This window comes from Danio aesculapii, chromosome 7, assembly GCF_903798145.1.
Source record: "Danio aesculapii chromosome 7, fDanAes4.1, whole genome shotgun sequence".
NCBI classification, from domain to species: domain Eukaryota; kingdom Metazoa; phylum Chordata; class Actinopteri; order Cypriniformes; family Danionidae; genus Danio; species Danio aesculapii.
The window spans coordinates 4161935-4174769 of record NC_079441.1 but is presented as its reverse complement, the minus strand read 5'-3'; the positions used below and the strand labels follow the sequence as shown (position 1 = coordinate 4174769).

General features: G+C 31.6%; 1 protein-coding gene across 1 annotated transcript in view; it reads right to left on the bottom strand.

Moving 5' to 3' along the window:
- Positions 1 to 12835, bottom strand: part of arhgef11 (Rho guanine nucleotide exchange factor (GEF) 11) — a 72983-nt gene that overhangs the window by 31610 nt on the left and 28538 nt on the right. Inside the window, exons 13-20 of the mRNA XM_056462580.1 lie at positions 11658 to 11720; positions 11043 to 11147; positions 10609 to 10707; positions 8636 to 8678; positions 8420 to 8516; positions 6104 to 6226; positions 2562 to 2585; positions 2346 to 2475 (exon numbers count right to left, since the gene is read on the bottom strand). Coding sequence (XP_056318555.1) covers positions 2346 to 2475; positions 2562 to 2585; positions 6104 to 6226; positions 8420 to 8516; positions 8636 to 8678; positions 10609 to 10707; positions 11043 to 11147; positions 11658 to 11720 — 684 coding nt within the window. The remainder of the gene's footprint in view (positions 1 to 2345; positions 2476 to 2561; positions 2586 to 6103; positions 6227 to 8419; positions 8517 to 8635; positions 8679 to 10608; positions 10708 to 11042; positions 11148 to 11657; positions 11721 to 12835) is intronic.

Below are 12835 nucleotides of genomic sequence, written 5' to 3'. Positions count from 1 at the left end.
TTCATTTATTTATTTAGTTATTTATTCATTTATTTCATTGATTCATTTGTTCGTTCATTCATTCATTTATTTATTCATTCATTTTTTTATTATTCATTTATTTATTCATTCATTTATTTCATTCATGAGTTCATTCATTTTTTATTTATTCACTCATTTATTTATTCAATCATTTATTCATTTATTTTTTACTTATTCATTCATTCATTTATTTAATTCATTTATTAATTCATTTATTTTATTAATTTGTTCGTTCGTTCATTCATTTTTTGTTTATTCATTTATCTATATCTATCTGTCTATCTGTCTATCTATCTATCTATCTATCTATCTATCTATCTATCTATCTATCTATCTATTCATTCGTTTATTCATTCATTTATTCATTCATTCATCTATTCATTCATTTATTCAATCATTTATTCGTTAATTTTTATTTATTCATTTATTCATTCATTTATTCATTCATTCGTTCGTTCGTTCGTTCGTTCATTCATTTATTTATCTATCTATTTATTTATCCACTCATTCATTCGTTTATTCATTTATTTATTTATTTATTATTCATTCATTTATTTATCTATCTATCTATTTATCCATTCATTTATTCATTCATTTGTTTATTTATTCATTCATCTATTTAGTCATTTACTTATTTATTCATTCATCTATTTATTTATTCATTTATTCATTCATTCATTTATTTATTTATTCATCTACTCATTTATTTATTTATTCATTCATTTATTTATTCATTTATTTATTTATTCATTCATCTATTCATTTATTTATTTATTCATTCATCTATTTATTCATTTATTTATTCATTCATTCATTTATTTATTTATTCATCTACTCATTTATTTATTTATTCATTCATTTATTTATTTATTCATTCATCTATTTATTCATTTATTTATTCATTCATTCATTTATTTATTTATTCATCTACTCATTTATTTATTTATTCATTCATTTATTTATTTATTCATTCATCTATTTATTCATTTATTTATTTATTCATTCATCTATTCATTTATTTATTTATTCATTCATCTATTTATTCATTCATTCATTTATCTATTTATTCATTCATTTATTTATTCATTCATCTATTTATTCATTTATTTATTCATTCATTCATGTATCTATTTATTCATTTATCTATTCATTCATTTATTTATTTATTCATTCATTCATTTATTTATTTATTCATTCATCTATTCATTCATCCATCTATTTATTCATTCATTCATTTATCTATTTATTCATTCATTTATTTATTTATTCATTTATATATTCATTCATTCATGTATCTATTTATTCATTCATCTATTAATTCATCTATTTATTCATTCATTCATTCATTTATTTATTTATTCATTTATTTATTCATTTATTTATTCATTTATTTATTCATTCATCTATTTATTCATTTATTTATTCATTCATTCATAATTTATTTATTCATTCATCTATTTATTCATTCATTCATCTATTTATTCATTTATTTATTCATTCATTCATTCATCTATTTATTCATTCATTCATTTATTTATTCATCTATTTATTCATTTATTTATTTATTCATTCATCTATTTATTCATTTATTTATTCATGCATTCATTTATTTATTTATTCATTCATCTATTTATTCATTTATTTATTCATTTATTCATTCATTTATTTATCTATTTATTCATTCATTCATCTATTTATTCATTTATTTATTTATTCATCTATTTATTCATTCATTCATCTATTTATACATTTATTTATTCATTCATTCATTTATTTATTCATTCATTCATCTATTTATACATTTATTTATTCATTCATTCATTTATTTATTCATTCATTCATCTATTTATACATTTATTTATTCATTCATTCATTTATTTATTCATTTGTTTATCTATTTATTCATTCATTTATTTATTCATTTATTTATTCATTTATTTATTTATTCTTTCATCTATTTATTCATTTAGTCATTCATTCATTTATTTATTCATTCATCTATTTATTCATTTATTTATTCATTCATTTATTTATTCATTCATGTATTCATTCATTCATTCATTCATTCATTCATTCATTCATCTATTTATTCATTTATTTATTCATTCATTTATTTATTACTGACTACTGTTTATTTTTATTATTATTTTGTGCTGCATTATTTAGTTACTGAGCAGCAACAACACTTTAAAATATCAGCAGTTTTCATGTGATTTTCTAAACTGTAAATTGATGAATGCACACTAATCATGATAACCGTGAAAGCGTGATTATTCCTCAGACTATAATCGTGATTATCATCATAATTCACAGGAAACTCTTACCTTTTTGGCTTTGGGAAAGAAAGGAAGCCACTTTTCCTTCTCGGACATCAAGCCGGGAAACACTTTGGAGTCTCTGAGTTTAATTCCCGAATGCCGGAGATACAGATGAACGGCAGATGCTAACGGAGAACTAACACACACACACACACACACACACACACTTACATTGTAATTTCACTCATAAATCAAATCTAGCACTATAATCACGCTGCTTACCTTCTGTCCTCCTCATGTTTTGAGCTGTAAGGAAAGGAAAGGCATGTTAGCATCACTGTATTAGTGCAAACACACATTTCGCTGAAATGCGAGCGTGTTTTGCGAGGGTCTCGCCATGTTGTGTGTGTGTGATCTGTCATGTGACCTGCAGAACGGCACTCTGGGTCATGTGAGTGCTTGACGGCGAGGTGTGGTGTGTGTTTGGTGGACTCTTGTCACTCGTTTGCATTATTATCTGCGTATCATCTGACTGAAGCTGCAGATGTGTATGTGTGTGTGTGTGTGTGTGTGTGTGTGTGTGTGTGTGTGTTTTAAAGTTTTCTACATTTCTGATACAGACTCAGACTATTAACCTGAGATACAAACTCATCAGAAGTAAAAGATGACAGAAAACTGCTCAGGATTTACAATATCAGCATTAAAATACAGATTTAAAGGGACAGTACGCTCAAAAACTGAAAATTCTGTCTTCATTTACACACCAATCACTTGTTCCGAACACAAAAGAAGATATTTTGAAGAAAGCAGGAAACTTGCACTTCCATTTTCTTTGACTTCATTGACTTTCCTACAATGGAAGGCAATGTTTGCAGGTTTCCAGCATTCTTCAAAGTATCTTCTCTTGTGCTCAACAGAATACAGAAACAGGTTTGGAACAAGCGAAAGGTGAGCAAATGATGACAATTTTCATTTTTGTGTGAACTAACTATCCCTGTAAAGTTGACTCTAGAATCAGATCTCCTCATGCTGATATCAACATTAAAGGGGTAGTTCACACAAAAATGAAAAATGTCAATTAATAAATTATTAAATGACAAAACAAACGTTTATATGGTAATAATTATACCATTATATTGCTGTACTACATAATGTAATCATATACATATTATGCAATTATATAATATAAAAATTTATGCAGCAATAAATATGTATGAATATGTGAGTCTGAATTATTTTCAGAGCACATATTTAAATCTAAAATATACAGCTGAAGTCAGAATTATTAGCCCCCCTTTGAATTTTACTTTTTAAATATTTCCCAAATGATGTTAAATAGAGCAAGGAAATTTTCACAGTATGTCTAATAATATTTTTTCTTCTGGAAAGAGTCTTTTTTGTTTTATTTCAGCTAGAATAAAAGCAGTATTCAATTTTTTAAACACCATTTTAAGGTCAATATTATGAGCCCCTTTAAGTGTATTCTGTATTCTTATAACGTTACGACTGTCTCCTTAAAACGTTACGTCTGTATTATCAAAATATTTCATCGTTCTCAAAATGTTGTGACTTCATTCTCAAAACAATATGAATTCATTCCCAAAACATTACGACTGTATTATCAAAACGTTATGACCTAATTCTCAAAACGTTATGACTGTATTATCAAAACGTTAAGACTGTATTATCAAAACGTTATGACCCAACTCTCAAAACGTTATGACTGTATTATCAAAACGTTATGACTGTATTATCAAAACGTTATGACCCAACTCTCAAAACGTTATGACTGTATTATCAAAATGTTATGACTGTATTATCAAAACGTTATGACTGTATTATCAAAACATTATGACTGTATTATCAAAACGTTAAGACTGTATTATCAAAACGTTATGACTGTATTATCAAAACGTTAAGACTGTATTGTCAAAACGTTATGACTGTATTATCAAAACGTTAAGACTGTATTCTCAAAACATTACGACTATATTATCAAAACGTTATGACCTAATTCTCAAAACGTTATGACTGTATTATCAAAACGTTATGACTGTATTATCAAAACGTTAAGACTGTATTATCAAAACGTTATGACCTAATTCTCAAAACGTTATGACTGTATTATCAAAACGTTATGACCTAATTCTCAAAACGTTATGACTGTATTATCAAAACGTTATGACCTAACTCTCAAAACGTTATGACTGTATTATCAAAATGTTATGACTGTATTATCAAAACGTTATGACTGTATTATCAAAACGTTAAGACTGTATTATCAAAACGTTATGACTGTATTATCAAAACATTACGACTGTATTATCAAAATGTTATGACCTAATTCTCAAAACGTTATGACCTAATTCTCAAAACATTATGACCTAATTCTCAAAACGTTATGACTGTATTATCAAAACGTTATGACTTAATTCTCAAAACGTTATGACTGTATTGTCAAAACGTTATGACTGTATTATCAAAACGTTATGACCTAATTCTCAAAACGTTATGACTGTATTATCAAAACGTTATGACTGTATTATCAAAACGTTATGACCTAATTCTCAAAACGTTACGACTGTATTCTGAAAACGTTAAGGCCTAATTCTCAAAACGTTTCGACTGTATTCTGAAAATGTTAAGGCCTAATTCTCAAAACGTTACGACTGTATTCTGAAAACGTTAAGGCCTAATTCTCAAAACGTTACGACTGTATTCTGAAAACGTTAAGGCCTAATTCTCAAAACGTTTCGACTGTATTCTGAAAATGTTAAGGCCTAATTCTCAAAACGTTACGACTGTATTCTGAAAATGTTAAGGCCTAATTCTCAAAACGTTACGACTGTATTCTGAAAACGTTAAGGCCTAATTCTCAAAACGTTACAACTGTATTCTGAAAAGGTTAAGGCCTAATTCTCAAAACGTTTCGACTGTATTCTGAAAATGTTAAGGCCTAATTCTCAAAACGTTACGACTGTATTCTGAAAACGTTAAGGCCTAATTCTCAAAACGTTACGACTGTATTATCAAAACGTTATGACCTAATTCTCAAAACGTTTCGACTGTATTCTGAAAACGTTAAGGCCTAATTCTCAAAACGTTTCGACTGTATTCTGAAAATGTTAAGGCCTAATTCTCAAAACGTTACGACTGTATTCTGAAAACGTTAAGGCCTAATTCTCAAAACGTTACGACTGTATTCTGAAAACGTTAAGGCCTAATTCTCAAAACGTTTCGACTGTATTCTGAAAATGTTAAGGCCTAATTCTCAAAACGTTACGACTGTATTCTGAAAATGTTAAGGCCTAATTCTCAAAACGTTACGACTGTATTCTGAAAACGTTAAGGCCTAATTCTCAAAACGTTACAACTGTATTCTGAAAAGGTTAAGGCCTAATTCTCAAAACGTTACGACTGTACTCTGAAAAAATTACGACTGTATAAGCAAAACAACAACTATTACTGTTATTATTATTATTGAGTTATAAAAGTAAACCCTTTTAGAAAAATATTATAGTAATAGTTCTACTGTATTATTGTGCTGTAAAATAAGTAATATGATTATTGATTAAATCATTAAAACAAAAAGACAAAAAACAACCAATTAAAATAAAAAACTAATAATACAATAGTTTTGGAGATGAGCAAAATTCAAATACTAATGTTGATGAGTATCTCCACCGAAAATAATGAGCGCTATTTCAGAAACAGGTATCATATCTCTGTCTTTAGTCTATGTTCTGCTAATGCATTTGATCACAGTACAGTGTGTCAGCGTTGAAGTCACTGTGAAGTTTATTTCTACACATGATTGGACTCACAGTATTTCCCACAGGGCCACGATCTGTTTGTCCACCACCTGCTTCTCTTTGACAGGGTCTCCATCCAGCTGCTGCAGGTCAGACTCTCCAAACAGAGAGCCCAGACCCATCGTCTGCTTACTCCTGCAGGACCACACAGACACACATGTTTTAAATACTTAATTGAGAAAAATTTTATGGCGGGCTACAACTGTATTCTCAAAACATTACGACTGTATTCTCAAAATGCTACAACTATTCTCAAAATGTTATGACTGTATTGTCGAAACGTTACGACTGTATTGTCAAAACGTTACATCTGTATTCTTAAAATATGACAATTCTCAAAACGTTACGTCTGTATTCTCTAAACGCTTCGACTATTCTCAAAATGAAACGACTGTATTGTCAAAATGTTATGACTGTAGTCAATACGTTACGACCATTTTGTCAAAACTTAACAACTGTAGTCAAAATGCTACATCTGTATTCTTAAAACATTACGACTTTTCTCAAAACGTTACATCTGTATTCTCAATACGTTATGACTGTATTCTCAAAATATTATGACCTCATTCTCAAAACGTTATGACCTCATTCTCAAAATGTTACCACTTCATTCTCAAAACGTTATGACTATTCTAAAAATGTTACGACTGTATTCTCAAACATTATGACTTCACTCTAAAAATGTTACGACTTCATTCTCAAAACAACATGAACTCATTCTTAAAACGTTATGAAAAATGCCACGACTGTATTTTCAAAGCTTTACGACTTCATTTTTAAAACGTTACAACTGTATTCTCAAAACGTTATGACTTCAATCATTCATTTTCATTTCGGCTTAGTCCCTTTATTAATCTGGGGTTGCCACAGCGGAATGAACCGCCAACCCATCCAGCATATGTTTTACGCAGCGGATGCCCTTCCAGCCACAACCCATCACTGGGAAACATCCATACACACTCATCCACACACATACACTACGGACAATTTAGCCTACCTAATTCACCTATACCACATGTCTTTGGACAGTGGGGGAAAACTGGAGCACCCGGAAGAAACCCACATGAACACGGGGAGAACATGCAAACTCCACACAGAAATGCCAACTGACCCAGCCGAGGCTCGAACCAGCAACCTTCTTGCTGTGAGGCGAACGAGCTACCCACTGCTCCACCATGCAGCCTAACGTTTTGACTTCTTTCTCTAAATGTTACGACTTCATTCATAAAATGTTATGACTGTATTCTCAAAACATTATGACCTCATTCTCAAAATTTTACGGCTATATTCTCAAAACGTTACGACTGTACTCTCAAAACGTTATGACTGTACTTTCAAAACGTTATGACTTCATTCCGAAAATGTTACGACTTCATTCCGAAAATGTTACGACTTCATTCCAAAATGTTACGACTTCATTCCCAAAATGTTACGACTTCATTCCAAAATGTTACGACTTCATTCCCAAAATGTTACGACTGTATTCTCAAAACATTATGTCTTTATTCCCAAAACGTTACGACTGTACTCTCAAAACGTTACGACTGTACTTTCAAAACGTTATGACTGTATTCTCAAAACGTTACGACTTCATTCTAAAATGTTACGACTTCATTCCAAAATGTTACGACTTCATTCCAAAATGTTACGACTTCATTCCAAAATGTTACGACTTCATTCCAAAATGTTACGACTTCATTCCCAAAATGTTACGACTTCATTCCCAAAAGTTACGACTTCATTCCCAAAATGTTACGACTGTATTCTCAAAACGTTATGTCTTTATTCCCAAAACGTTACGACTGTACTTTCAAAACGTTATGACTGTATTCTCAAAACGTTATGACTTCATTCCGAAAATGTTACGACTTCATTCCCAAAACGTTACGACTTCATTCCCAAAATGTTACGACTTCATTCCCAAAATGTTACGACTTAATTCCCAAAATGTTACGACTGTATTCTCAAAACGTTATGTCTTTATTCCCAAAATGTTACGACTTCATTCCCAAAATACTATGACTGTATTCTCAAATCGTTACGACTGTACTCTCAAATCGTTACGATTGTACTTCCAAATCGTTACGACTGTACTCTCAAAATGTTACGACTTCATTCCAAAATGTTACGACTTTAATCCCAAAACGCTACGACTGTATTCTCAAAACGTTATGACTTCATTCTCAAATCGATACGACCGAATTTTCAAAACTTTACAACTTCATTCTCAAAACGTTATGACTGATTCAGTTTGAAACCATTTGAGTGTGAGTATACGATAAGGAAATGTTCATTTTTGGGTGAACTGTCCCTTAAACCCAGACGCACCTGTAGTCCTGCAGCTGATCCTGGATATCTGGAAGCACCTGCTGCTGGAGTTCAGAAAGAGGTCCTCGAATGTCCTCCTGAGCGTGAAGACGATTCTCTGGGTGGAGAAAACAAAGAAACATGCTAAACTGAATCTCCAAACACACAGCTCCAATCTGCAGATGATCTGAAAGAGGCCGTTTATCAAGAAAGCATAAAAACTGCAGCAAACCTCACCGATATCAGTCAGAAACTCCTCACGCACTTTAATCTTCAGAGGCTGAAAACAATCAGAAACGTACCGTCATTAGGGCTGAGCGATACTGACAAAAAAACGGCATCTTGATATTTTCTGCGATGTTTTTGATAATAACAAGACATTTCAATTGCATGATGACATTCCAGTTTGCATACTTTCCATACTAAGTAGTATTTGTAAATGAAATGAGTGTCACTAGTGCTGAAATAAGTTTTCCAAAATTCCTATTTCAGCTAGAAATTAAAGTGCTTAAAAATTAAAAAAATCTAAATATTGTGTACTGTCATCATGGCTATCATGGTTATTAACTCTAATATGTGTAACCCCTTAACTAGATCATACACCACTTTCAATTTTCAAGAGTGAATTTTAAATATGGGGAGATGTTTAAAGTCTTAATAAATGTGTTGAAAATAAAATCTCTCTTCTTTATTCTTTGTTTCATGTTTTATGTATTGTATGTTTTACTCAACTTAAGATTTTACAATTTATGTAGTGCAATGGTCAACGACTACTGTTGTGTCGTGCTATGTACAGTAAAGAAAAGTAAACTTAAAAAGTAAATTACAGTAAAAGTAAAGTAAAAGTATAGGTAAAGTGAAGTACATTAAAGAAAGTAAAGTAAAAGTAAAGGTAAAGTGAAGTACAGTAAAGTAAAGAAAGTAAAGGTAAAGTAAAGTACAGTAAAATAAAATTAAAGTTAAGTAAAAGTAAAGAAAAAAAAAGTAAAGGTGAAGTGACGTAAAGTAAAAAGTAAAGTAAAAGTAAAGGTAAATTGAAGTACAGTAAAGTAAAGAAAAGTGAATTGAAGTAAAGTACAGTGAAGTGAAGTGAAGTACAGTGAAGTAAAGAAAAGTGAATTGAAGTGAAGTACAGTGAAGTGAAGTGAAGTACAGTGAAGTAAAGAAAAGTGAATTGAAGTGAAGTACAGTGAAGTGAAGTGAAGTACAGTGAAGTAAAGAAAAGTGAATTGAAGTGAAGTACAGTGAAGTGAAGTGAAGTACAGTGAAGTAAAGAAAAGTGAATTGAAGTGAAGTACAGTGAAGTGAAGTGAAGTACAGTGAAGTAAAGAAAAGTGAATTGAAGTGAAGTACAGTGAAGTACAGTGAAGTAAAGAAAAGTAAAGTAAAAGTAAAGAAAAGTAAAGTGAAGTACAGTAAAGAAAAGTCAAGGTAAAGTGAACTACAGTTAAGTAAAATTAAAGTAAAGTAAAAGTAAAGTACAGTACAGTTCAGTGAAGTGAAGTAAAAGTAAAGTGAATTGAAGTACAGTAAAGTAAAAGTAAAAAAAAGTAAAGGTAAAGTGAAGTTAGGTAAAAGTAAAAGAAGTAAAGGAAAAGTAAGGTACAGTACAGTGAAGTGAAGTAAAGTACAGTACAGTAAAGTACGGTAATGTAAAGGTTAGGTAAAGTAAAAGTGAAAGTGAAGTACAGTTAGGTAAAAGTAAAGTTAAAGTAAAAGTAAAAGTAAAGTGCAGTACAGTGAAGTAAAGTAAAAGTAAAGTACAGTACGGTAAAGTAAAGTGAATTGAAGTACAGTAAAGTAAAAGTAAAGTAAAAGTAAAAAACGTAAAGGTAAAGTGAAGTGAAGTTAAGCAAAGTAAAGTACAGTAAAGTACGGTAAAACTAAAAGTAAAATAAATGCAAAAGTACAGTACAGTTAAGTAAAAGTAAAGTTAAAGTAAAGGTAAAGTGAAGTAAAGGTAAAGTAAAGTAAAGGTAAAGTGAAATGAAGGTAAAGTAAATGTAAAAGTAAAGTACAGTATAGTAAAGTAAAAGTAAAGTAAAGCAAAGGTAGAGTGAAGTAAAGTAAAGTAAATGTAAAGTGAAGTAAAGGTAGAGTGAAGTAAATGTAAAGTAAATGTAAAGTGAAGTAAAGGTAAAGTGAAGTAGAGGTAAAGTGAAGTAAAGGTAAAGTAAAGGTTGGTTTATGGGTGCAGTTGAGATACGCACTGCATCATGGTCCAGGAAGTGTGAGCAGATCTGTGGGGCAAGTGACCGGGCATCTTTCGGGCTCGAACCCAGATATGCCTCCACTGACAAGTAAAACAACTGCAACAAAACACAAACATGCATCCTAATTCAGTGCATGTTCATACAGACACACACACACAAACACACACACGCGCACACACGCACACACACACGCGCACACACACTGATCCAGCTAATAAACAACTCAGTTCATCTTTATTTCTCTAGCACTTTTACAATGTCGATTGTGTCAAAGCAGCTTAACATGGAAGTTCTAGTAAATTGAAACAGCTTGGGTCCAGGTTTCAGAGCTGAAGCTCAGTTTAGTTCAGTGTAATAACAATGCTGAAAGTCAAAACACTGAAGAGCAAATCCAAACAAACACATGCACTGTTATCAGGCGCAGCACTGACCAGTGGGTTTGGATCCAGCAGTTGACCGAAGACGTATCTCATGAACACCGTCATGTGTGCCGGACGACTCTTCAGCAGCTCGATGTCCTGAAACGGCCCGTCCATCTTAATGAACAGAGGAAAAACAACACTTGAAGATGTGAAGGCATCATCCGCTGATGGAGTAACAGATTGCATATGATATTTCGGTAGTATGCAGTATGTATATTTGGCACAGTACACCAGAGCAGTGTTCAATTCGTCAACTATTACAAAAATAAATGATTATCTTTGTTGTCAACACTAATGAGCGGTTTATTAGAGGAGCATGAACACTCATATTGTTCAGTGATGTTACTAACACAGAGGGACGGTTGAGTTTCTATTCGTGTCAAGCTAGAAGCAATGATATTAATATTGATAGTAATATTTACGCCCTTATTTCTGTTGACGAAATGACAGCACCAAAGCTGTTTTCACAGATTTTGTTTGCTAAAGTGGAGCAATATGAGACAATATATTGTAAATGTATACTATCCAGTATTAAAAAAAAGTGTTGGTGGCAGTAAATTAAAGAGGTTGATTGAGGATGTGAAGTGTGTGCGTGTGTGTGTAACATGCAGGAGCATCTCTCACCTCATTGATCGTGTACCCATCATCCTCCTCTTCTTCTTCTGGTCCAATGATCTGCATCTTTCCCTGAGGAAACACACAAGTTTGAGTGAGTGTGAAGTGTTTCTATCACCGGGTAAGAGGTGTGTCTTTGTGTGAGTGTCTATTTGTGCATGTATTTATGTGTGCGTGAGACTGAAAGTTTTCATGTCTGTCTGTCTGATTCCCAAAATGTTACAACTGTATTCTCAAAACGTTATGACTGTATTCTTAAAGCGTTATGATTATTCTCAAAACGTTACAACAGTATTCTCAAAACGTTATGACTGTATTCTTAAAGCGTTATGATTATTCTCAAAACGTTACAACTGTATTCTCAAAACGTTACAACAGTATTCTCAAAACGTTACAACAGTATTCTCAAAACGTTACTACTGTATTCTAAAAACATTACAATTATTCTCAATTGTTATAACTGTATTCTCAAAACGTTACGACTATATTCTAAAAAAACGTTACAACTGTATTCTCAAAACGTTACGACTGTATTCTCAAAACGTTACGACCAGTGTTACATTTCTCAGTAGCGTGATGGTAGCGTCGCTACTTTAAAACTTCAATAGCTTTTCAGTAGCGAAGCTATTTTTTTAGTCAAGTAGCGCAGTAGCATCCACACAAGCTACATTTACAGATCGCAGATCAATAATTGACAGCACCACATTCACGGAGCTGTGAGGCTGGTGTCTAGCCGATGAAGGTAAATCCATATGATGGTGAGAATGGCGATTTCTTCTTCCTGTTTTGTGATGGTTGATAACAAACTTTTTAGTGCGTTACTGCCACCTCTCACTCTGGTCAGTGATGTCGCAAATCAATCATTGGGCTGACATGAGAAACTTGCTTGATGGAAAGATGACTGAGGGAGAGGAGTTTCCCTTTACTATACACTAGTATTTTAAATGCGTAACACCTAGTTTTATTGGATTTTTGGATTTCTCAAAACGACTGTACTCTCAAAACGTTACGACTGTATTCTCAAAATTTTTATGACTGTATTCGAAAAAAATGTTACGACTGTATTATCAAAACGTTACGACTGTATTATCAAAATGTCACGACTGTATTATCAAAATGTCACGACTGTATTATCAAAATGTCACGACCATACTGTCAAAACGTTACGACCGTACTCTCAAAACGTC